The sequence below is a fragment of the Trifolium pratense genome, linkage group LG5 (genome assembly GCF_020283565.1).
Source record: "Trifolium pratense cultivar HEN17-A07 linkage group LG5, ARS_RC_1.1, whole genome shotgun sequence".
NCBI lineage: Eukaryota > Viridiplantae > Streptophyta > Magnoliopsida > Fabales > Fabaceae > Trifolium > Trifolium pratense.
This window is the reverse complement of record NC_060063.1, coordinates 44,039,644-44,066,855: the sequence shown is the minus strand read 5'-3', so window position 1 is coordinate 44,066,855 and position 27,212 is coordinate 44,039,644. Positions and strand designations below refer to the sequence as shown.

The window sequence follows — 27,212 nt, the reverse complement described above, 5'->3', positions numbered from 1 at the left end:
TAATAATAATATTATTAGTATCACATATAATACATGGAATAAAAATTGTTTTTCTATAAACAATTAGGAACAAAACATGATGCAAATCTAATTTTGCATAATCAAAGAAAGAAACCAATTATTACTTTACTATGGACCACAGATAAATATTTTAATGCGATGAAAATGATTTTATACTTTCAAAGGTTCTTCACAATTCTGATTTTTAATGTCTGCATAACATACTTTCAGAAACATGGATACTAGTAAAATAGTTAAAAATATAAGAACCAAGTGAGGAAAATTCTCGTTTCATCAACAAATAGTTTTACTTCTATATCATGTTCACAAGTAATCAAATTAATATTTCAATGCCTTTAGCAAGGAATTCAACATGACTTTTGTATATTTAGATAATGTAACATAAATAAAAGATAATCTAAATATGCAACTAACCTCACGGCCAGTATATTGCCTACAGTCAAACACGCATGATAATAACCAAGGACCGTAGCTGGATCGGCAATAGAGTGCAGTGAAGGAAAAACATTGTTAGCAGCCACCAATGGAGCATAGCTATAGTATATAGTGCAATGGTCTTTCTTGTGCTCTTTTCTTAAGATGAGATATGGATTTTTTTTTTCTCGTTGGATGCAAAATCTCCCATATCACAATCTTAAGGAACATGCTTATCAAAAAAAAAAACAATCTTAAGGAACATGGTTTTATGAGTTTAGTGTACATGTCCATGGTTTAATATTTTCGGTTACAAATTGATGGATAAATAAATCACAATAATGCTATTAAGTTACACTTATTTATTTCCTCAAAATACACACTAGTATGCTATAACACACTAGTATGTTCTAGTAATATGAGACTCAAATATTTTATTTTCAATTCACACACCAAATGTGAACTTTGTTCCAATAGATTCCCTTAATTACCCCTCTAAGTTTGTGCTTATTACCTTTGTACCTATAGAAGAATACCTCTTATTTAACCTTCCTATATATCTACGTACCTGAGTCGAATAATAAATTTGAGTCTACGAATTAATTTTAAAATAAAATGTTCCGAATTCTAATTTTAATTAAATAAAAATTAATTCTAAAAACAAAATTTTGTATAAATTGGATATCTCAATGCCTTCATACCTTATGAGATTCAAATGTATGATAAATTTTCGCCAACTATTTGAACATTATTGCAATCCCAAACTCAAAATCAAACCTGTAATTTAGATTAAGTTAGAAGAGACTCGCTTAATTTCAAATATAAATTCTTCACTAAATGCATCAAAATCAATTTAAATTTTAATGGATATACTCTATGTTGACATCCAATAAAAATCAAGCATTTTGTCATGTCATACAATTAAAATATGGTATATAATGAAATGATTTGTCGGCAAATATCCTATTTTTTCGATCAACAACTTTGTTTTTTTTTATAATCAATAATCTAATGATTACTCTATCTATCTCAAAATAATTGTCACTTTAAAATTTTGTTTTAAAATAAATGTTATTCTCACTTCCGAGTTGAGATCCTATCCATTTTATACTATTTCTATTTCTTTCATTATCAAAGTTTTTAAATGTTTTTGGATGTATAAAAAATATTTGGACTCACGTAATGTCACACTTTTGCATTTATATTCTCGAAACTATATAATAATGGAGAAAATAGAAAGAATTGGAAATGGAAAGGATCCTAACTCCTCACTTCCCAATGCAAATTTTCAATTATACTTAGAAATGGAGTATTAAATTATAGGGATAATTTAATACAAATATTACCTTTTTTTACGCAAGCAAACTCAATTCATCTCATTGATAATAATTGATTCAATAAAAGGTGGACAATGATTATAAATTTGGGAACTAGCGGTAAAATAAGTCACTTGAACTAAAATGTGAGCTACTCAATTAGCTTGTTGTCGAACATAACTGACCTTACAGTAATAATTCTCAACTAATAGGCTATGGCACTAATCAGTAATGCTACCAAATTCGGTCATGTTTATAGGTCTTGCCACTACAACATTTTTGCTTTTTGGCAACATTTGAAAAGTGTAGCCTAAACCGTCAAAACTGTAACCAAAAGGTATAGGGAACAGTTTTCACCCGTTTTATAAGCGAGCGTTACCTATTGTTTTAGGTTACAGTTTTCGCGCTTTTTAGCCACACTTTCAAAGACTGTCGCCTAAGCTATCCATAATAGGGAACTGTTTGTCTGCAAACTTTAGGCGACATTTTTTACGTGTTGCCATTTGTATTTACAGTCCATAACTGTCGCCCAAAAGAATAAGCAAAGGTAACAGTTTTCTAGTGTCCTCATTACGTGTAGGCAACACTTCTTAACTGTTGCCATAACTTATAGACAACAGTTTAAACATTTATGTTTGTAATAGGCAATAATTTTGATATGATTTTAACCAAATTTAACATTCAATTTATATTTGGAATAAAAGTGAGGCAAATACATGAACTCCTTTATTCAAATGATTGCAGTTTTACATAAATGAATAGATGAGTACATCCTTTCTATAGGTACTAAAAAGTAGCAACATGTACTACTACTATAAAAAAAACCTAAAGTCATGGTTACTGCTCCCATGACTTCTCAGATATAAGTTAAGACAATATTTACTCAACCATAAATACAAGTATACAACTAAAATTGGACAATCTTAGTGTAAAATAGTAAAAATTTCCATTCAATACCCCTACTATCTTGGCTGCATAATCATATGAAGAAGAACCTGTGACATGCCTTCTTTGATCCTAATCCCTTTTCACCATATTGCTCCTATGTAAAACCTGCTACACCAACTTAATTAATCAATAGTTGAACAAAAACATAATAAAGGACCAAAACTACATCAATCAAAGATGGCATATGCTACCACAAACCAACTTAAAGACTATGTTTATGTTTTCAAATCCAATTGAATTAAGTTCCCCAATAATTGATGCATTTGCTCATGACTGTAATGTTAATTAGTTAAATCATATATCATATTTTAAGCAAGAACACCTACTACTAGTTATACCTAACTCCATTCACAAGATGTATCCAGAGGACTGCGAAAGATTACATGAACATTGCGCTGGCAGTAAGCCAACAAAACTACAAAAGAAAACCACAAGTCTTAAAAAAAACCAAAACTACAAGCCCCAGGTACAAGCCTCAAAAACCAGCACCCAAACATACAATAAACAAACAAAAGTCCCAGGTACAAATAACAGAACCAAAACAATGAAATGAAAAAAGGAAATAGCAGCAAAAACAGACCCAACCAAAGGGAAAAACTAGGGAAAAAAATCGAAGCTGTACTGCAGAACCACCACAAACAATTCCAAAATCACAACATAGCAGGTTGAAAAAAACAGAAAAAATTAAAGAAGCAACATGAGCAAAAACACAAACCTTAATAAACCAATAGTTTCATTCAGATTGATATTTGCATAATCTGCATAATAACCACAAATTCAGTACCTTCATATTAATAACCTCCTATTAATTACTAGCAATGAAACCAAATCATTGTAAACTATTACACAAAATTAGGAATATGCAGTTGTTTATATGCCAACTTAAAACTATAGTTACGTTGTTATAACTTTTGCAAAGGAAGGAGTGCTATTACTTTGCCTTGGCTAAAACAATTTGAAGCTAATTTCCAAATCTAGCTAACTTAAACCTTAGTAATTACTCTTTCAAGTTTTTGAATCATGTTTTAAAGATCATATGCTATGTCTACTGTATGAGGAGAAGACTAACACTTCCCCTTTAGTTCATTGAAAATCACTACAAGAAAATCACGCTCTACCCGCTCTATCCTAATAAGTTTAATAGACCCAACAATATACCTAAAGATAATAAGACCAAAATATAAGGAATTAAGCCTTGTAACCATAGTAGAAAGTAACAATAACAAAATCTCAAGACTAGTCAAAATGAACATACCAACCAATTAATATAAAAAGAAACAATTGTCACAACAAATATGCTATCACTGAATCTCCTACAAATAAAGAAGTGTATGAGTTATCAACTCTACAATATATACGATTCAAAAAATGGAATTAATAAAAAGATAAACAAAACATGAATTAGCTGGTGATAGAAACCAATTATCATAAAAATACACGTTTTTTAGATCATCCCTGGACTTCCAAAAGCAAATTATCACATTTCTCAAACCATACCTCAGGATCCCTTTCTATCTCACGAGTGAGTTCTCCAATTGATCAAGGAACAGAGCATACTTCTTGTCTGCATGCATTGATGACTTCATTCCAACCTGCTTAGTTAGTAATGCCATTGTAATCCTAGAATACCAGATAAAATGCATCAAGAAAGGTCAAACTTATAAATCAGCAAGAATGAAAATGAACCGACATTAAATAAAATTAGTCCCTATATATGCTTTCCAACGACTATTTTTTTTACTGACATGAAAAAATTATATTGTAAACACACATTGATAGCTATGTTATATTATTTAAACCAACTACACATTATCATTACTTTTTCATTGATTACATAACTTTGAAAAGAAGGAAATAATTTTCAAAAAGCATGAGCTATAGAACATACAAAATTAATTTAGAGGCAAAAGATTATTATTAGCTAGACATCTCAGAAAGCTTGAAAGAACATATAAAGGCATAATCATAAAATTTAGAGTACTATGTTACAAAGCAGTCATGATCAATTATTGACTCCATTGACAATCTTAACCAAATATAGATTCAGAAGACATAACTTACCACAATTAGATTTGTTCCAGTGAAGCAAATGGAATATTCTAAAAATGACTCTTTCCTCATGAAAAAATGAAGCAAATGGCACACTCAGAAAAATTACTTGGTGGTCGGTTCATCGCAGTTTTTGGCATTTCCTTTCATTAACATAATAAATCTTTCCTTTTGTGGTATCTATGCAATTAATACATTGCAGCAAATAAAATTTAGAATTGTGTAAGTAAAAATCTAATAAACTATGCTACTTAACACTTATTTACCAATTTGACTGCAACATAATGCACCTACCTTAATGTTTGGGTGAGTCATTCAATATGAACTCACCAAGGGAAGGATCAAGTGTAAACCCATTCATTTCATATTATGTTCTAAGCACAAACTACAGTCCATAAACTCAATTGGAATGAGATATTCAAAATAGATCAATGTTTGAGGAGCCAGCCATATCCAAAGGGTGAGAATTTACAATGTTGAAAGCAAAAATCCCCTTCACACCCAGATTTCTCAAGTTGTTTCACACAACCCTTGTAAAGCAAAACAAGTTGCTTCTCAAGTTCTTACTAACGAATAATGATTTACCATTACCACAAAACATGAATAAATTAAAACTCTACGAAATTGGGGGTAAAATTGAGGATTAGGGTTTTAAAACATTTGGGTCTTTTCACATTTAGAAACAATCATAGGTTAAGCACTCACCAGAAATTCACTTCATCGCTACGCTTAGGAGAGGTAAAGTGTGAATCTGAACAATCTCAGAGAAGTGGAGAACAACCGCTATCTTGTGCGGTGGTGAAGCGGCAAAAACGAGAAGTTGAGAGAACCACAATTCTGCAAGTGTGTTTCTGCGACCAGATGCAAAAATAGAGAGAGATATGGTGATGTTTCGTTTCATTCATTTGGGTTTAGGGTTTCCTTCTTTGATCTACCGTTTGTGAGAAGAGAGAATGTCTTGAGTGTGTTTTGGTGAGTGAGTGGTTTACTACAAGGAAGAAATAACATATATTTAAAATATCTTTTTTATTTGAGACAATTGGAAAACGTAGCCTTTTGTTAATAATAAAGCAACCTTTGAAAATTGTTCCCTCATATGGCTAAGGCGACATTTAATAGCTATTGCCAAAAAAGTTCCCTAGTTACAGTTGAGAATTGTCCCCAATTATATTTTAGGGAACAGTTTTATGGTGTGGCAAAAATACACCCAGTAACATGCATAAATTGTCGCCTATACTATTTTTAGGCAACAATTGTCATGGGTTGCATAAAATAGTGTTGCCGCAGACTACAAATGTTGTAGTGTGCATGTATGGCTTGCATTATCTGCAGACAGTCGATCGGTTTCAATGGAGATATGAATGTTTGCTAGTTGTTGTGGTTACTGCATCCAACGTAGAGCTTCTGACAACCTTGTGGTTTCCGCTTCTACGATGTCCAGTCTGCCATTAAGACATGTAGTAAATACTTACATGAATCTACCTTGTTCATCAAGGAGGCGCGCAATGATACGATAAACGTTTTACCCTATCTTAATGGCAAAGTCTATGGTGCACAAGTGAGTTAAGTTGTGCAACATGCACAAGTTACCGAAAACACTATAACGAATACGAATTTTACAAAATTCACCGTTGGATAGATTGTTTATATTGTATAGATCATCCATAAATTTTTTAAAAAAAATTAAAAATCATTTGATATGTTATTGAGACCCGTCAAAATTAACGGTTTATGGATTTTTATTCAATACTGTTAATCTTGATGAGTCTCAATAACATATCAAATGATTTTCAAAAAAATTTAAAAAATTTATGGATGATCTAAACAATATAAATTTTCTATCTAACGATGAATTTTGTAAAATTCGTATTCGTTATAAAAATATCGAACACTTGTGCACCATGCACCACTTAATCAAGTGGTGTGTTGGAGTGTGTTTGTTAAAGAATGTGTTGCTAGCATTATTCTTACATTTTAAGTATTACTTCTTTTAATAACATAATTACATTCTTAATATATATGGGGAAAAAATTTAAACAACATTTCATAATTATATTTAAGTTTAGGTTTAACTACACATTTGATCCTTTACGTTTATTTTAGGTTTTAATTTGGTTTAAAAAATATCAATTTGGTCCTTTAAGTTTATTTTAAGTTTCAATTTAGTCATTTCCGTCAATTTTATCATATGTGGCAGCTAATTTGCATATGTGTATTGACATGTGGCACTTTGACACATTGACACGTGTACTGTTCAAACGGTGTTAGTGGAAAAACTAACGGAAAGACCAAATTGAAACCTAAAATAAACGTAAAGGATCAAATTGATCAAATTAAAACCTAAAATAAACGTAAGAGACCAAATGTATACTTAAACATTAAGTTTAACATATCAAATTACACTGTACTAAAACTCAATAAAAAAAATGGATAAGGATTACCACGTCACTATATAAATTTCTTTCTCGGACAAACAAAACAAAAAATACCATAACAAACAAAAAAAAAACTACCTCTAATCCACAACTGACACGTGTCCTTCTCCCACCTCCATTTTTACCTTCAAATTCACCTCTCATTTCGGTAATCCCTCTTTCTCATCAACTTCACCTTCATAGTTGCCACCAATTTTCCGGCATGCCTCCAACTTTCCGTCGCCGGCGTCGCCGTTGATATACATCTTTTCCGGTATGAACCGTTCTATGAAACTCTCTTTCTTCATTTAGAAATGCTAGATCTATTCACTGTTTCACACGTTCGATCCAAAACTTGGTTTCACAAGAGGAAAAAAATTAACCTCATTTCATCATTTTCTTAATTTTCATCTTCCCAATTTGTGTTATTGGTTTTTGTGATTTTAGAATTTTGTATAGCCTGAAAAATCTGCTTTTTTTTTTAGAATAAAATTTCTTTGATTTTCCAATTTTCTTTGCTGGGTTTGCAAAGATTTTGTATAGTTAGGGTTTGTAATAGTGTTAAGATTTGAAAGAAGAGAAAAAGATTAGATTTTTTATTCTGGGTTTGTGAAACTGTGAAAGTGGCTAAAATGGACATGAGTAATGTGGATGAGGAAGAATCAGAGGAAGAGATTCATGTTCCAGCTGAAATTGATTGGCAAATGCTTGATAAATCGAAGTTTTTCTTCCTTGGTGCTGCTTTGTTTTCTGGTGTTTCAGCAACATTGTATCCTGTTGTTGTGTTGAAAACTAGGCAGCAAGTTGCTCAATCACAAGTTTCTTGTATTAAGACAGCGTTTTCATTGATTAAAGGTGAGGGGTTTAGAGCGTTGTATCGTGGATTTGGTACTTCGTTGATGGGTACTATCCCTGCTAGAGCTTTATACATGGCTGCACTTGAGGTTACTAAGAGTAATGTTGGGACTGCTACTGTTGGTTTAGGTCTTGCTGAACCAACTGCTGCTGCAATTGCGAATGCAGTTGCTGGTTTGACTGCAGCTTTGGCAGCTCAACTTGTGTGGACCCCGGTTGATGTTGTGAGCCAAAGGTTGATGGTTCAAGGTGGTTGTAATTCAAGTTATCCTAAGGGTTCATCTGTTAGGTATGCTAATGGGATTGATGCATTTAGGAAAATTATGAGGACAGATGGTCCTAAGGGTTTGTATAGAGGTTTTGGGATATCAGTTGTGACGTATGCGCCTTCAAATGCAGTTTGGTGGGCTTCATATTCTGTTGCACAAAGGATGGTTTGGGGTGGAGTCGGATGTTACTTGACTAACAAGAAAGGTGGGGAGGGAAGCGATAATACCAATGGGGGTAATGTGTTGAGGCCGGATACGAAAACTGTTATGGCAGTTCAGGGAGTCAGTGCAGCAATGGCGGGAGGCATGTCTGCTTTGATTACTATGCCATTGGATACAATCAAGACAAGGCTGCAGGTCTTGGATGGCGATGAGAATGGCCGTCGTGGACCAACAGTGATGCAGACAGTTAGAAGTTTGGTTAAGGAAGGTGGTTGGACGGCTTGTTATAGAGGATTGGGACCTAGATGGGCTTCAATGTCTGTGTCTGCAACAACAATGATCACAACCTATGAGTTCCTTAAACGGCTTTCCGCAAAGAATCAAGAGGTTTTGACATGATGAATGATATACTTATAACAACAACAACAAGGAACACACAGAAAGGGAAAAAGGTTTTCCCCCTCTCACGTTTGGATTCACGGTGAGTTTGGCAAAATTACAGTGATTTTGCAAACACTACACTAAGGTGTTTCAATCCAAATTCTGCTCTCGTTTTTTTTTCCTCTTCTGGTTGGGCTAGTTAGCAGGAACGCTTGATCAATGTAAGTCATTGCAGCATGACTGCTTGATCAATGCAAGTCACTGCAAGTTTATATATAAATAAAAGTCCTTTTTTGATTCTAACACATTACATTTCTAATTTCCAGTTGGAATCATGCATATTCATCATGCTAATTTGGAAGTTTCTTTTGATAATCATATGCCACTCTGGTTTAAAAGATGGATAGTTATTAGTTTTCAAATTGAAATAGCATCTAATAGCTGATTTAGTAACTCAGAAACCTAAGAATCATGTGGATTTCAATATTGTGTAGCTTTGATTTTTCAACATGAAAGCTGCCTACCATGTTATCCACTAAAGGCTTAAAGAACAGGAGTTTTGAGTATAACATTTGAGAAACTTTGATGTATTTTTATACTCATGTTTACTCATTTCTTGATAGATCTATGCTACTTAATTGTACATATGCTTTCTGTTTCTCAAAAGAAATGAAAATCTTCATTACTATTGAGTATTGACTATAGTTTTAGGGTTTATAAAGACACATTTCTAGAATTTATGATATAATTACAAAACTTATAGTAACAAAACTTTCTTATGCTTCTGAGTCAAGAAAATGAATTCTCTTATGCTTTTACTCCTTCCGGCCCTAAATATAAGAAAAAAATTGGTCAACAAAAATTATGTATTTGGTTCATATTTTGTTGATTCAATTATGTTGTATCTAGGAGACTAGGACCAAGATCTATAGTCACTATAGAGCTAGATTAGGTTCGTTGTGGATAACTTTTACTCAATGGTGGGGATACCAACATGATGAAATGTGGACCAAGGGAGTTAGGTTAGGCCATTGCTAAATATTATAAATATTAAAAAGGATATATAGTACATTATCCTATTACATAGTAGCCCCATTGTGTATATTTTGCAAGTGACTGTGTTCTCTATGTACTCTTGAATCTCTTGATTAGACTAAAATAATTGTTTTCTTGAGGTTTAGGCCCACAAATTTTCATTAAAAAATTTAGTCTATGAATCTGGATTTTTTTCCATCCATGTGCTGTCTTTAATATTGCTGTCAGTTATAAATTAATTTGACATTTAACATTAAATAGTGCTGAAATGAATTAATGTTTTGGCTTAATCCTTGTTCATTTTGGATAAGATTCTGCTTCTGACAAAGTCTTTGATTTGTGCATCTTATTTTTATTAAGTTTTGGAATATAATAAAGTGACATATTCTATTTAAAAGAGTATCCATGTACTAGCTTGCAAGTTACAACTTAACTAGTTGAAGGCTTGAAGAACTAGTGCTATGCACATGTCACTTGTCGAAGGAAAAAGAATTGTTTTAAATATCATTAAAAAAACTCTTGTCTTTCAATGTATACTATAGTGTTATTAAACTGCAATTTTTAATTTCTTTTGATGTGAATGACCCTTTTGGGATTATTTTTATGTCTTTCAATATGACAAAGTGATTTAGTTATATTTTGTCTTATCATCTTGTACATGTAATATTACTACTCACATTACTCTAATAACCCTAGTTATTTATGTGTATATGAGATTGATTGAATTCATTGAGATTTGAGAGAAGGAAATTAGGATGTTGTTGACATAGGTGAAGAAGCTGAATCACATTGAGAGAAGGAATTGGTTCTGCTTTCTTACTACTAACTAACTACCAATGATGGAAGGCCTACAAAGTTGAAGGTTCACATACACATCTGCACTCCCATGACTTCAATCCTTTGTTACCTCATGAACCACATTTCAGCTGCAGTAGAATTCTGATTTTTGAAAGTTAATAGCATGTTCGGACACGGCTTCATAAGTGCTAAGATATGTTGCATGACCAAAGTTTTCACTCATAAGTAGTTAAAGTTCACATACACATCTGCACTCCCATGACTTCAATCCTTTGTTACCTCTTGAACCACATTTCAGCTGCAGTAGAATTCTGATTTTGAAAGTTAATAGGATGTTCAGGCGCTGCTTCATAAGTGACTAAGATATGTTGCATGGCCAAAATTTCCGACTCATTTGTCGCGAAAATAGAAAGCAGTCATTTGCAAAGACGATGTGAATACTAAAAGATGCATTTCTATAGATTTTATTATCACGAATATCTCTTCATTCTGCTTGGTGAATAAAAGTTGATAGACCCTTTACACAAATCATATAGAGATGTGGTCATAACCATGTGAGTGTACACATGTAGTTATAATAACACAGGAAAATGTTCCACAGAATTGTTCATAATTCTTTTTCAATAATACATTGTTTAAATATTTGACTATTTTCAATGAGGAGTGCTATCAACACGTTTTTTTAACACACTCTAATCGGCTGAAATTCAAATGGATTTTATTAAATCATGTAGACTCCACATAAACTAAGTGGGATCAATTTGAATTTCAATCAATTTAAAAGTATGTTTTGAAAAGTGTTTGTGTTGCTAACTTGATACAATTTTATTTTATTTTACAAAAACTTGATACAATTTTAATCACTTCTAAAGTTGCAACATAACAATGATCACAGGCACACAGTCAGCTAATGAATGCAAAACAAATATTATTTGAACATCAATTTGTAAATATTTAACACAGTTTGCACACGAAGTTAAAACAATTCAATGAGTCGTTAAGAGATATATTAAGATTGGATAACTCATTGGCCATCGATAGGAACCCGAATTGATAGAGAACTGAAAATAGTACTAATGATTGAAAAGAAGACTATAACACAAGACTGGCCCCTATAATCCCATATGAACAAAGCTCCTCAGAATTCAGAAAGAAATAACTATCGATTTTGCCCTTGATTTTTCTTCCTGCCAAGAGTCGATTTGTCGTTCTTAGAGAGATGCGATGTTGAATTGCCTCCAAATAGTTGTTCTTCCAATTGCGACTCACTAACCACCACATGTGGGGTGGTATCTTGAGGCTCCGGTGATGATGGAAGCATAACTGAACACAGATTAATTTGAATCTCCATATTGTTGTAGTGCATCTTCCTGTATCGCCTTCCCTTGGCAGAATCATATCTGCAACTATGCGCTCCCATGGTAGTTCACGCCAACAGTGGAGGGGTCGCTGCAAGCAAACCAACTCTTGGTGATTCTGATTAGCATCTAACTATTTTGGTGGAAATTGGAGATCCACAACACGCAAACTAGCAAATGGTGATTCCGGCTGTGGTGTAGAGAATAACTTGCACGAAACCCACGCTTCAATGATTGTTCTTTTCTGTTTAACACTCAACTCTCCCTGTTGTGTTTTGCAACCACGCTACATTTGCTTCTCATCACTCTTTGTCATTTTACAAACAGTTGGTCACAACATTTTTTCTCTTCCATGACCGCTCGCAGATTCTCCTTCAACTTCTCCACTGAGTGCCCACAAATCTCAGTAGGAGATTTTAACTCTCTGCAGTATTGTTTCAAGGTAGTGCTACTATCCAAAATCCTACTATCATTCCTAACTTTGAATCTTCTCACCATAGCCTGCAAAAACGGCTCCTAATTTGCACAAAGATCCTCTTGGCACTAAGAATGAAACCAAAGTATTGCTTCGCCATCCTTCCTCGAGAGTTAATGTCTAGTGCACCTTGTCAGATCAGTGTATTTTCTGCTCTTTAAAAAGCTTTCTGCCTTAATGAACCATCCAATGGGGTCTTCTACAAATTATAGCAGCCTTTCAATTGTGAAACAATTGTTCAATTCTTCCATCTCAAACACGAGCTCTCCATCAATAATCCAGCAGGTCAGACCAATTGATAGGAACACAAATTAAGAGAGAACTGAAACAAGCAATATTGATTGAAAAGAAAAGTAGAAAATGACTCATGTAATCCAAGAACAAAGCTCCTCATATTCTTCCTCTATACAACTTCTAAGGTTCTAGCTGAAAGACGATAAATGTTACCCCCCCGACCCCTCTCTCTTCGCATCCTCTTAAAAGATAATGTGCCACACACTTTGTTCGCCCCTAACTCTGTGCCACATACATTACTACATACTGGAAGCATTAACATCTAGCTAAATTACGGATTTCGTTCCTTTTAGTTACCATAACCTTATTAACATATGCAGAAAACAATAATTTTGTTCACAGGAAGGTAAGAAAAAGTGCAAATCGCACTTTTCAGAAATGGAATACTTACAGGATACATGAACTTGGATTTGTTGCAGTAAAAACAAACCAACATAATGAGTATTGGACTACTCACTTCAATAAAAATATATCAGATTCAAAACACAAACTCAAATTTTGTTCTGATTTATCGACATAGCCATATTCTGACTGCGTGGTATGAATGTTCACTGAAGAGGTTGCTAACTTGATTTCTCCATCAATGTGACCAAACACTCTTTCCAATCTGAAATTTTATTTTCTCCATTAGCCACTTCAAATGTGAATCCGGTTTGTGGAACAAACTCTAAGGCTTTTACACATATAAAGGCAGCGTCTTCTTTGCTTATACTTCCGCTACCCGCACAACCCTGTTCTAGTAAACACAAAAACATATAAGTAGCAGACATCGGTATCTTATTATAAGCAGCTAGTGCATTCTCTTGCTAAGTTTAATATATTCTGATAATATAAACAGACAAGTTTTACACAAACATCTAATCATATTTCAGATTCTTACTATAGTGTAAACATATTTTAAGAAGTGATTTTATAGTGCGAAAAAGATGATGAAATATGATTTAGATGTTTGAGTAATGTTGTTGGTGAGTCCACAGGAATGTTAGGTGTAAAAACGGACACAATCACCAAGTGATCGGGATACCACGTCTCCACTCAAAACTTTAAAATATTAGGTATATGGGTTACATCTCATATATATCCAACATTTAAACGTTCATAATCGGTGTTAGTGTCCTATGTTTTTGACATTAGCAGTGTCAACATGTTTGTGCCATATATATTTCCCTAACACATAAGATAATTTTGATCATTGAGGGCATCGAACCTTTGCAACATCGATTTTGTAAGATAAACTTGTTTTGTTCATAAAAAAAGAAGAAATTAAAGCCGGTAAACTGTACCTTGTCAAAGGTGAAACCTTGCTGTCCACCAGGTGTATCCTGTAATTCACCAGTCCTGATTATGGTGTAAGGAATTCCTGAGGTCTTCACTACAGATTCATCTTGCTCCGCCAATTTCTTTGCATTGCTTTTCATCATAGATTGAATGCCAAGTTTACCACTATAAACTGACAACTGCAACTTTGTTAAAACAAAAAACAAAGGTTGTCTTTGTAATCGTGGTGCAATGGAATATAAAAAGTACCTGTGATAAGAGGATCACATGCTTTACCCCTTGAAGGCTCCCAACGCTAGAAATAAAACCCTCCTGAGAAAAATAATGAAATTACTCAAACATTTGTTCAAAAGATCGTTTGAAGTTGTGCTCAATACAAATGATTGTTTGCACGTCATTTCAATAAAAGAAACTAACTATGGGTTAAAGGAGTTGAAAAAGTTAAGAGATCGGAGTTCAAACCCTGGTAAAGGAGAAAACACTAACATAGGCCAATCCGAAATTGATCATATAGCTATGACGAAAAACTAAATTACATTGAAAATGCTATGAAATAAGCAAAAAAGCATGTCTAAAGAGGAGGCATGGCAAGTAATGCATACGTTTGGGCATATAACTGTGCGAACTCCTCGTAGAGCTTTCCTGACGAATCGATTGTCACTTGTATCTCCTACCATTGACTTTGCAACAAGCATCATGTAATCAATAGTAAGAATATAAGAACAAATAAACACATTACAAACAAAAATATAAAGTTACTATCTGTTAGTGGTTTTGCAGATTATATTCAGCCACCTCAACATAACTTCCAAAGGATTCAAGTGCAACTCGTTTATCTTTCACCAATGCCTTTACTCGAGATTTGTTCACAATCAATGACAATATCACCATCTGTATAGGAGAAAAAACACAGCACAAAGCAGAATTCAGTCAGCAATGTAAATCAATATATGTTATAGATACAACACCATTGATGGATTATCTGATTCTAGAATATGGAGGCAATTTACGGACTGTAAAAATAAGGTACAAACAATTGTGTCACTCAGACAATGCATTGCCTGAGAGAATCGAGTCTTCTACCGTCCAAGATCAAACTGCATGGTGTGGACTGTTGAAAAGTTCCAATCCAACCACTGAAACTTAGGGTCTGTTTGGATCAGCTGATTCGAGCCTATCTACTACTGGCATATTTGAGACTGTTTGGGAGGGGGAGCTTATAAAAACAGCTTATGGCATGTCCATAAGTTGTTTTCAGCTTATTTCCACAAGCTCTTTAAGATAGCTTATGAAAACAACTTATAGCTTATATGAAATCAGTTTAACTTTATTTTATGCAATATATCAAGGATCGCGACACAATGACTATTATGACCTTTAGCGACAACTAATCAAGTGAGGCAAGTAAACGATATAAAGAGGATAAAAAAGGTGAGCAAACCTGACCCATCTCACTATCTCCATCTGTTACCAGGACAGCATCCCTAACTTCATCTTCTGCTTTGAAACAATTAAATCATACAAAATCACTATTGTTCAAAACACAAACAACTAGATAAGATAGTAGATAGCCATATAAAATAAAGCATTTATGAATCACTATTTGTCATGTTAGATTTATCTTTAAATTGACTTATTTGAGTGTATCTACCGGCATAAGCACTTGTGAGATTGTTTCAGTGAATTTATGCAAACAACTTATAACATCTCCATAAACTATTTTAAGCTTATTTTCATTATCTATCTAGGATAACATATGAAAAAAAAATCACTTTATTTTATATCTTGTTATGCATAAGCACTTATATGATAACATTGATAAGCGCTTAAGCTATAAGTGCTTAATTAAGTTGTTTATCCAAAGAGGGTCATAATCTACCCGGATAATCATCGGCATCAGCATTTGATGTGGAAGTACCATCTTTTTCAATGAGATCAGGTGCACCATACCATTTCCTTAATTTAGGACCTCCTAAAAAACAAACACATAACCAAAAAGCAATGTTCAATCAATACCAAGAACTTGGAAAACATAAAAATTGAAACTTTATTATAAGATCAATAAGAAAAAAGTATATGCAAAAAGTATGAACAACCCACCTTCAATGTAATCAAGAATTTGATCAAAAAAACCAATTTTTTTCTTAGCATGACAAACAAAAAGAAGAGGAACAACAACAGGAACATTATTATATCTGTTGTTGAATAGGAAAGAGGAACCAAATGGTGTTGTTGGAATCTGAGAAGTGAAAGGAACAAACTTTGTGAGTGAAAGTGTTGAAGAAAGTGAGGAAGCACAAACCAACACCATTGTTGGTGTCCTCCAACCGTTGTTTGTTTCTTCCCGCTAGAATGGATAACGCATTTCTCACCTAAAAAAAAGGTTTCATTTTTAATTAATAATTAATAATAATATCTGAAAATTGTATTAAAAAACAATCTTTTTTATCACAGCCTTTAATAAACCTCAGTTTCATGATACTAACCGTTGGATCAACTCAAATTCCCTATAACTATTTGGGACTTCCCATAACTTTTTATTGTTAAAGATAACAAAATAATCCCTTTTTTTAAGTAATCACAAAATATATGGGATTTTCACTCAGCGTTGGAAGAGTTGACAACATGACTCTCTTTTAAAAATAGATTTTAGGATTAACTTATGGAATTGTCTATTTAGGAGCTAACTCAGATGTTCCGCTGCTGACTCAAAGATTAGTCTCATAGTGGACTCAAAGAGCCTAAACCATGAGAATATTTTGGGACGCCTATTTGAAGTCAAAGATTCTAATTACACTGGTCAGAAAGAAGGAAGAAAAAAAACTAGACTTTAAGAAGTTTCATACATAGGATCTATTATGTAACAAAAATAGATTTAAGAAGTTATAATAAAAATATGGGACTTTTACAATATGTTGTCGAAAGAGTTGGCAACATGACTCTCTTCTAAAAATAGATTCCATGAGTAAATCATGGAATTGTCTATTTAGGAGGTAGTCTGATCCTAATAAAAATAGATGATTCGCTGTTGACTCAAAGATTAGTCTCATAACAGACTCAAAAGACTAAACTGTAAAAATATCTTGAGACGAGTAAAAGATTTTAATTACCATCTATTAATGGTTTGAGTGTTTCATTCTTAAGAGATAAGAGATTCTCTCATGTAAAAATTTCAAGAGTCCAATGTGAATCTACATTCTACACCAATCAAATCTTCTTCAATTGACTTTGACCAATAAACATAATGAATGATAGAGGTCATACCGCAGAAAAATGTTACTAGTATCGGTTATTAGAGGTGACATGAGAACGTTTGCTAAGGCTTAGACTCTTGGAATTTCTACGTTCAAATTCCTATTGTACTGATTTCTTTATTGGGAAAAGAGAAGCAATAATATACAATATGTTAGGTGCAATGAATTTGTTATTTTTGTTATGCAAAGTACAACAAAATTTAAGTGTAATCTCTCTTTTCAATTCAAAGTTCAAACAAATCAGTAATGCCTATTTGAGGTTGTTTGTTGTATCAACACTGCATGTGAATATCAAACACAACTGTCAATCTGAGGAAGACTTCTCTCATAAGATTGTGGTGTTTGTTTCCGTGTCTGCAAGGTCACCAGACGCACGTTTTTTTGAAGCAACAAATAGTTGCTTCGCATTTTCACAGCAATATCACTCTCAGACGTGCTGCTGCGGCAAAAATAAGCTAAACCAAACAGATGCATAATTTTAAATAAATTTCTGTTTCATTATCCTAGTTTTCCTCATAACATTAAGGAAAATAATATTTTAACTTTCAAAAGTTAGCAATTCATAACAATAAACTACAGATTGAACAAACACAAGTCATCAACTAAATTGCAGTTGACAACAGCACAATTCTATAACGGACTAGAAAATAAACACCTACAATGTGCCAAACAGAAACTATCCATTAACTTAAACATCTAGAACGAACAACGGAACAACAACATGATCAGTAAATGATTGAAACCTTGTGCTCATTATGTCATCAAGGGCGAGCTCTCTTGTTGTTACTGCATGATGGACACTTGTATTGCTTGATATGCTCAGCCCTAGCAGGTGTGATCTTCACACATTTTCCATGGAACCACTTCTCACATATGTCACAGCAAATCCAGAATTCATCAGTGCCGTAATTCTCACCACATGCACCGCATAAAGTATCTCCGTGTTCATCTTCATCTTCCTCCTCCAGTTCTTCTTCCTCATCTTTAGGTTCCAATGCCTTCGCCTGCTTCACCTGGGGCTCTGGAGCTCGCTGCTTCACCAGCCAAATATTAGATGAGAAAACAAACGCCAAGCGATAAAAGAAACCACAAACATGACAACAGTACTTTTAATACAAATTGAATATTTTTAAACCATGGATTCCAAAATTAAAACAGAAAAGATTGAAAACAAGTAATGCCACTATTCAGTTTATCACATCCAGAATAAGGATAATAATGAAATTCCCACAATCCACATCAGACTTCAAAATAAATGTAACAAAACCAATGATAAACTGTTCACAAACTTTATACACGACGAGACTATGTGATTGTGAAGTAACACAAAGGTTCGGAGTTAAAACATAGACCCCTACTCATTTGTCTGCCAATTAGGACCAAATTTCATCTTAAAAGCACAATAGCCTGTAAGGGTTTACCTTTGCAAACAATATTTTTCATCATAATAAATCTTTCTTATGAATGCATAGCAGATATAAGATATTGCATGCATGTGCATAGCAAATCAAGGGCGAGTTTAAATATCAAACTTGATCTTCAATTTTTCAAACTTCACTATCTACTCACTTTAGAGGGTTCATAACCTATAGGCTTTGTTGGATTTGCAAAAGAATAAGTACTAAACAGAACAGTACTAGACAAACCTTTAAGTTACTAGAGAATTTTTTTATCTTGTATGGTATTTGGTGGACAATGGACAATACAAACAAAATAATGTGGAGCTTCCTACAATACCCTTATAGTCAGTGAATAATAGCATTAGCAAACAACCCCCAAAACGCTATATCGGTAAAGAAAAACATGTGAGAAGAAGAGGCCTGGTTGCGCAGAGAAAAAGGGAGAGGAGATCACACTAGAGTCGCACGACAGCAAAGGACTAACAGAGGAGAGGAAAGTTGGGAAAGAGAAGAGAGGCCGAGCAAGTAAAAAACCCTAAACAAGGGCACTTTGGCTTTTCCACTCGCTTTCTCTGTTGCACTCGTCTCCTCCATGATTTCTCTGCCAATCCTCTGTGGTTATGAAAGCATGCACAATGCTATGGCTGCAATACAAATCCGCTCTTCCACGGCATTTTGTGTAGCACAAGACATCTGCTATGCCATGCATTGTCGTGATTACAACTATCACCACCCCTGTTTGTGTGTGTGTGTGTGTGTGTGTGTGTGTGTGTGTGTGTGAGAGAGAGAGAGAGAGAGCAATAAATAGGTAAGAAAATTTTTCTTTTTATAGTTTGTCCATGGACAACTTTTTGTACCATAGTTTGGTAAGGTACAAGATTTTGGGATTTTGTCCAATCCCCCGGTCACTTTTCAAATCAAACATGAAAAAAATATTTTTGTCATATCCGATACCTTTTTTGCAAATCAAACAGTGAAACAGACCCATAGCAAGTGTATCAAATGAAAATATACGGTTAAGACTAATTCTCACTAAAAATTTATATATCGAATAAATATTATAATAGTCTGACACGATGCCAGATTTATCTTCTAAAAATAGGTATTTAGATTTACCATATATGTTATATATTTTATCTCCATTTTCATGACATTTGCATAATCATTCTAATATTCGAGTTATAGAGTAAACACCACAGAAATATAACTAACTAGATACTCAATTTAAAATAAAGCCTGCATCTAAAAACAGACAACACCTGAAATCAATCAGAGTTCTTCACCGTAACACAGACATATGTATAAAAAGTAGATATATTTGTCATGCAGAGGTTTAAGTAAAAAAAATATATTATTTACCGCTTTCGAGTTGGACTTGGATTTGCTGCCACTGTGGTTTAAACCTGAAGACTTCTCCTTAACTTGTTTCTTTGCAGCACCAGTAACAACTTCAAATATTGACGGCAGTTCATTGATCATATTGAAAAGGCGTTTCCTGCATTACAATGCAAGTATGAGTACATGGATGAACAACGGAAACATAAAGAAAAAAACTGATACATAAGATAACTTAACCGCATATAAGACCTCTGGTTCAAGCAAGAAATACCTGTCAGATTTGTCAAAACCAAATCTGGCTCCAAAGTAGTAGGCAATAGCAATTAGCCATGAATCACTATGAACAGCAACCAAAGATAGCCAATCTTTATCTTGCATGCCATCCCTAGCAAAGTTAATGCCGAGCACAGGCTCAGGAAGCTCAGGTGGAACCTCTTCAGCAGGTAAATTAACTTCCCACTGCTCACTAGGAAAGCCGTACAGGCATAGATTCTCCTTCTCTGTAAGAATCAAGTAACCGGTTTAAAACACAAGTACCAAATAGAAGAAAAACAATGCCCTATAATCCAGACGACATGGCAAGTAATCTTTCTCTACAGTATTTTTCTTTGCAGCTACAAAAGATCGGCATTATAATATCTATATATTTGCAACAAAAAAATTTACTGCTGGAGACTTGAGAAGATAAGAACATGACTACAACGTTATTTGATACAAGAACCACGATAGGTGTTATTTAATCACAAGAACATGTAACTAATATAGTTTTCAAAACAGTAGTACACATACTGAAGAAGGAACATGAGAAAAAGGTGCTCAAGGACCAAAGTGGCCATGTGTTCACAAAAACCAATAACAGTTAAACCTACATTTAGAGAAAGTGAAAAAAAAAATCCTTCAAACATCATAATAAAACGATATATTGATACTTATTTATGAAATTTAGGGAGGCCCCTGTTGCGTTCAGACCTCCAGCAAGTTCAAAAGTCAATTGATTGATCAAAAACACAAACGATGTGGCGCACAACTACCACATGAAAAGAGATAGTAACTTACCAGGATCGCATTGGTTATAGAAATCTTCGACATCTGCAACAACATAACCAGGCAGAAAATTTTCATCAGTAAAGAAAAGATCTCAGAGCATTCATATATATAAATTTAAAATAAACAGAATCAAAAATCTCAAGACCACATTGAAGCACAAAATGTCATATTCACGTATTGAAAATGAAGGTAAAAATATCAGGAGAAAGAAAAAACGACAAGAAACCAATCGTATATCAATTGCAGGTTAACATATAGCATAACCTCCACATCAAGTGTAAGGAAAACATTAGTTAAGTGTACTGAAAAACATTTGGCAACAACCGACTAAAGGGGAAAGCAAAAATAAATGCACTGCAACTTCCTCAGAGCATCTACAATATTACAACTGCTTTGGATTCTTATCTCAACAATAGATGGGTTCCACAACGCCACGTCACTTTTAACCCAATGTGCCGATGCTGAGGCCTCCGACGTCTCCATCCTTTAGCGCCTTAATTTTGTGGCCGATGGCATCCATTATCCAGGGCGCTGCACCACACTGTTGGAGGTTGAACTTACTAGGTTTTAAATGTGTTATTTTGAGACAACCTTTGTTGTAGTTAAACTTCTTATTATTAAAGCACTTGACTCGGTTAATTTTACTGTAGCATTTTTAAAAAAAAATCCAAAACAACCAATTGTTTGTAGAAGAACTATCCTCACAAGTGACGACCACGCTACCATTCTCAAGCAGTGAAACTCAGTAAAGACAGGATCTTAGAGTTAAGGAACTCTATACCCCAAATTGGAGGTGCACTTGTGGTCCTTACAAAGCAACCCAATTCAAATTTCAAAAACAATACCACTATGGTAGTTTCATTTCAAATTACACCTTCCCATTTCTCAAAAACCTAAACTCAATTCCACTTCCTCAAAAGCCATAAATTATCATTAAACAAATCAAAATTAGATGAAAATTAACAGCTCTAAATCATCATCTCATCAAGTATATATCATCAGTTTCATCCAAACAGAAAAATTAAACAAAACCCATTTCAAAGGTAGCTAAATTGTAAACAGTGCAAAGATCAAAATCAAAAGATACTAAAAACTAAAATTTTCATCTAAACACATATCACAGATTCTTGCATTTAACAAGAACAGATATATGTAGGAAACTAAACCCACTTGAAAATTGGGTTGACCCATTTAGTAAAATTAAAAAACAAAGTAAAAATAATGCACAGAACCATTAGAAAAGCTCAACATAAACAAACATAACAAAAAAAATCATTAAAAAAATAAATTTTGAAATTTAATAATTTAAAATATTACCGCTAATATTATAAAAACAAGAACAACAGTGATGTGTAGGAAACTAAACTAAACTAAACTAAACCCAGTTGAAAATTCCGTTGACCCATGAAGTAAAATTGAAAGAAAAAAAAGTTGAAAATCGAAAAATTAACACAAAAAGCACGTTACTTTACAATGAACAAAGTTATCAAAATTTCGATTTGAAAAAAAAAAAGAGAAAAAATTTGGGTTGTATATACTACCAGTGGTGAGAGCTTTGATGAGACCAGCACGACGACCTTTGAAATCTCTGAAAACTTCTTCGACGGTGCGAGGATTATACTGTGTGCGCGAGTCCATTGTAGATTAACCTGGTCTTGTTTGTTGTATGCAGAAATGAAAAAAAGGGAAATTAGAAGAAGAAGAAGAAGAAGAAGAGAAGGAAATGGTTTTAGGGTTGAAAGAGAGTGAGAGTGAAGTAGAGAGAGAGAGTGTGTCTCTCTTTCTCTCTCGCTCTTCTTCGCTTGTTGTTTCTGCAAAGTATGAGAAGAAATGTGTGTGCAAGTTGTGTCTTTCACAACACAACACCAAACATAACTACAACTACTCTTTCTAGTCTTCTTTTTGCTTTTTTTGAGGGTTTTTTTTTCGTGTTTTTTAATGTTATGTTATTTTATTAGGGTGAGAAATTAATTAAGGGTCTCGTTAACATGTGCATATAGGGCACATGATAAAGTATCTTAATATAGAAATTTAACATTTAATGATACAAGACATTTAATGCTTAAAAAGTTAAAATACACAAATTCTAAAGCATAATTTCTATTTTTACTACCTTAACATGTGTCATATATGCACATGTTAACATTCTCCATTAATTAATTAATTACTTGTTTATTTAACTTTTTATAATAAAAATTCTTAATTGTAGTTCTGGTCTCATATTTTCATCATTTTGTAGAATTGTTCTCTCTATTTTAAAATGTGATAGTTTTGGTCCCCTTATCATAATTTTTAACTATAAATTGACGATGTGATATGTTTTAAACGATGTGGCATATGATCTGATGATGGAAAAATATTAACATCGATGAAATTGTAAGAAAAAGTGTTCATAAGGTTAATTTAAAACAAATTGTATCGCCATATTTTAGACAAAATATGTGCTAGGGGACCAAAACTGTCGAATTTTAAAATAGGAGGACCAATTCTGCAAAATGGTGAAAATAGGGGACCAAAACTGTAAGTACACCTAATAAAAAAAAGAGTGGGGATCTATCTTGATTTGGATTTCCTACGGAATGTCACAGTTTCATCTGCATAATGGATGTTAATTTGAAATCGAACGGTCTAAATCAAACATTTAAAAATTAATTTCGATCGTTGATTATAATCAAACAGACAAAAATAGTTATTGCGTGATGCAATAACTGTAGCATTATGTTTTCTTTTTTATAAGACCTTTTTCAAATTTCCAAGGGCATTAAATATATTTTTTACCAACATATACCTCTAATTATAGTGCATCTTTTTCTATAATCTCTAATAAATACACTAAAAAACATTAACTCATTTTCTCTTTTAAAGGATAAAATTGTAAAAGCAATATCAATTATCAACAAATTTAATACCAAAGTCAATTTTCTTAATCTCCATATTTTTCTCAAAATTGTCTTATATTTAGAGACAGATGTAGTATTTTTTTTTAGCATGATATAGTACCTGATGACTACCTTTGTCAAAAATATATAGGACACGTAAGTTGTTAGGTTTTCTTTCCATAATCTCCCAAAAAGATTTTATGGTTTATATAAAGCTTATAAATGTATTTATATATATTTACCTTACTTCGATTATATATTATCAGGGTTTCCTTCAAGATACACTGTGCTATTTTAGATTTCTTCCAAACACTATTTCACTAATCATGAGTAGTATTACATTGACTTCTATTTCCTTGTTGTTGAATGGATGTCAAACATAGCACTTGATAACCAAATTTATCTTACAAGCCTATAACTTTTTTGCCATTATTACTTGTAAATTTGTTCCTGAGATAAGTAAATTGAGGGGCAAGTGACTCAAAAAAAAATTTTGCATCGAATACAAGTTATATGAAATACTAAGATAATTTTTTGTTCACATTCATAAAAAATTTAAAAAAAAAAACTTTTATTCACCAATATTCATCATACAAGAAAAAAAATATGCTCACATTATTAAATACTATTTGCATTTCAACAAGTCAAACATGACACCATCACAAAGACATAGACAACCAAAATTTGTTTCTTACAACAGCAACATCAACCAAGTCTTAGTCCCTTCGGAAACATCCGATAAAATTGAAACGATGCAAAGAACATCAACCAAGTCTTATCCCACTTGGACAAACAAAATACCTTAGTTTTAATTCTTTCAAGTTTTTCTTTGGCCAAACATTGTCATGGTTGCAAAACATAATACCTAGCAAATTAAGATTATATCCTTGTTCTTGAATAATTAAAAAGCAAGAGTAGTAGTGAGACATAACATAAAATGAGCCAAGGATGACTTCCCAATGGAACACTAGCAATACTCACTCCAACTAAACTGAGAAGACTTATAACATTCTAGAATCCAAAGATGTATGTCACATAATGACCGACATATGGCGTTGATTTCCACCACCACCACCGGTATCGGTTAAGAAACCTTGCATATGAGAAGGGTAATCACATGATTTGAATTCGGATTCGTGTTGTTGGAACATGTCATCACTACTAGAAGCACTCGTGACATCAGAACAAGTGGTTGTGGAAGCACCGTCTCTATAGGTTTCTACTTGATGTACCTTTAATTTCGGCACATCTCCGCTCGGATTCAGCCAAGTAGCAGCGGAAATATTAAGACCATGATCTTGGAGCTTTTTGGTATTTAGAAAACATCCACCGGAACCTCTAGCTCTCTTCAATGCGTGCAAATGGCGTGACTCATGTAGATACGGCTGCAAAACAATATTCAAAATGTTGTTGAGAGTAATTTTGCTTAGAGGAAAAGGAAATAAAAAGGTACACTTACTTTCCGATTTTTTATGAGTTTGTTCTGTGCTTCTAGATTTGCGCGATACTGTCTACGTCTCATAATAGCATGGTACTGCTTCGGATTCACATATATTGGCTCCTCATGAAGATCAAGAGGCAGAGGAATTCGAACCGGAGCCATTCCTACTAGCTGAGCATGATAAATCTATTTAAATTTCGATAGCATATTGTATGTATATTTCAGAATTCAGTGATAGTTTGATCGACAAGTAACTCAATGCAAAGTTTCATCACTATACATAACATGTTAAGTCCATTAATTTAGATTAGGCCTGTTTGGATTGGCTCATTTGAGGTTATCTACTAACATGAACACTTATATGATTGTTCTGGAGAACTTATGAAAACAACTATGAGATATTTATTTTATCTTTTGCTATAGAAAGAATATACATAAGCACTTATTACTTAAATGATAAGTGTTTATGCTCTAAGCTCATAATTAAGTTGTTTATCCTGAGGGAATGCAACATGAGCCTGAAATGCAAACTATAAGAAAAAGAAATTGCAGCTATCTTATTTCCACCAAGAACAAACACATACATACTTTCATGTGATCGGTTGTGATTCTGTTGAGACGGATGCAATATAAAATCGCGACCCTCTGCAGTTTCGCTAAGTGTTGAACAAGCAGAAGAATTGCTATACTTGACAGAAATTGGACCTAGAGAAAATATTCATCAAAATGCATTAGGAAGTAATACAAGTTTTCTAATACTTTTTAATTAATCTATCTAAAAGCAATTTCAATTTTTGAGACAATAGCATCATAACCAAAAATTGTATCACTTCATTTCTTTTACAAAATTGAGTACTCTCGCAGAATTTGGATTGCGCTTAACTCAATCCTACAAAATAAACTTGTAAGGTGATGCATGCATTTCACCACTAATAAACTTATTTTCAGACCAAATCACATAAAATGTGAGACTCTTAACTACATTCCTCTGACGTTCAAAATGGACATTTGGAGCGTGACTTGAGTAGCCTGGTAGTGGGCGACTATGCGAGTCTTGGATAAGCTTTGGTACCATGTTAGAAAACATGATATCCATGAAAGAGTCTAAAAGTGTATTATATTGATGAGTGTAAAATGATACAAATGTGGAAAGTGAATTAAAGTGATTACATCAAACGCCCAAATAGGCATTCACAAACTTATAATCAATTCTAACTACGAATCAACTACGAACCATATCAGTAATAATCTACACCTAAAACTGATACTCTGATAGAAATAACCAAAAACAATTGATAACAAGAGCCAAATGCAGAAATAACCTGATTGTCTCGAACCGACTTCCATATAAGACTGACCAGTTGATTGAGTAGAAGAAGAATCTTGGTCTTGAAATTAAAGTAATTTTCAAGGTCAGATTTTCGGACATCGATGATTTTTGCACATCAAATTCACAAGTCCCCCATGGCCATGAGTTCTTCATTTTTTTCCACTACATTCAAGTCCTACCAATTAGATTAGAAATTCACTTACCTCAATTTATTTATAAAAGAAAAAATGAACTATGAAACAAGGATTTAGCTACAAATTTTTCAATTAAGAGCAAATATTTCTCACAATTGTAGCATCCAAAATATGTTAAGAAATTGCAAGAACTAAACAAGCATACCAAAATATAAAACATATCAATTTTTATAGTGTGGTACCCCACAACACAATACAACACAACACTTACACACTAGTTTCAAGTTTCTACTATTTTCTAGAATTTTCATTAACTTTGTGT

At 33.3% G+C, this 27,212-nt stretch overlaps 4 protein-coding genes and 1 long non-coding RNA gene across 7 annotated transcripts; 1 reads left to right on the top strand and 4 right to left on the bottom strand.

Moving 5' to 3' along the window:
- Positions 1-2,455: 2,455 nt before the first annotated feature.
- LOC123885040 lies at positions 2,456-5,731 on the bottom strand. Its single transcript, XR_006801061.1, has 4 exons — positions 5,454-5,731; positions 4,197-4,928; positions 3,415-3,457; positions 2,456-2,804 (listed from the first exon to the last, which is right to left on the bottom strand). It is a non-coding gene; the product is annotated as an uncharacterized LOC123885040 (long non-coding RNA).
- Positions 5,732-7,320: 1,589 nt separating this feature from the next.
- LOC123885182 (solute carrier family 25 member 44-like) lies at positions 7,321-9,204 on the top strand. The gene has a single exon (XM_045934448.1). It carries the CDS (start codon positions 7,795-7,797, stop codon positions 8,845-8,847), a length of 1,053 nt encoding a protein of 350 aa, XP_045790404.1. The 5' UTR covers positions 7,321-7,794; the 3' UTR covers positions 8,848-9,204.
- Positions 9,205-13,082: 3,878 nt separating this feature from the next.
- Positions 13,083-16,472, bottom strand: LOC123884760 (uncharacterized protein At2g37660, chloroplastic). 2 transcript variants are annotated; one of them, XM_045933957.1, is made up of 8 exons: positions 16,168-16,472; positions 15,947-16,039; positions 15,509-15,564; positions 14,863-14,958; positions 14,670-14,747; positions 14,317-14,379; positions 14,073-14,246; positions 13,083-13,520 (listed from the first exon to the last, which is right to left on the bottom strand). In XM_045933957.1, the coding sequence occupies exons 1-8, from the start codon at positions 16,376-16,378 to the stop codon at positions 13,353-13,355; spliced, it is 939 nt and encodes a 312-aa protein (XP_045789913.1). In that variant the 5' UTR covers positions 16,379-16,472; the 3' UTR covers positions 13,083-13,352. The 2 variants fall into 2 exon arrangements, with proteins under 2 accessions (XP_045789913.1, XP_045789914.1); XM_045933958.1 differs by having other exon boundaries at positions 13,083-13,525; positions 16,168-16,448.
- A 1,325-nt stretch (positions 16,473-17,797) lies between these two features.
- LOC123884647 (PHD finger protein ALFIN-LIKE 3-like) lies at positions 17,798-23,025 on the bottom strand. 2 transcript variants are annotated; one of them, XM_045933791.1, is made up of 5 exons: positions 22,648-23,025; positions 21,116-21,148; positions 20,331-20,559; positions 20,081-20,216; positions 17,798-18,352 (listed from the first exon to the last, which is right to left on the bottom strand). In XM_045933791.1, the coding sequence occupies exons 1-5, from the start codon at positions 22,742-22,744 to the stop codon at positions 18,083-18,085; spliced, it is 765 nt and encodes a 254-aa protein (XP_045789747.1). In that variant the 5' UTR covers positions 22,745-23,025; the 3' UTR covers positions 17,798-18,082. The 2 variants fall into 2 exon arrangements, with proteins under 2 accessions (XP_045789747.1, XP_045789746.1); XM_045933790.1 differs by having other exon boundaries at positions 17,798-18,355; positions 22,648-22,984.
- Positions 23,026-25,016: 1,991 nt separating this feature from the next.
- LOC123886747 (nuclear transcription factor Y subunit A-3-like) lies at positions 25,017-26,821 on the bottom strand (the record flags this gene model as incomplete). The annotated part of the gene is made up of 4 exons (XM_045936040.1): positions 25,017-25,370; positions 25,445-25,612; positions 25,977-26,131; positions 26,749-26,821. Coding segments are annotated over 4 exons (750 nt in total), but the record flags the coding sequence as incomplete, so codon positions are not given.
- Between the last annotated feature and the right edge of the window lie 391 nt (positions 26,822-27,212).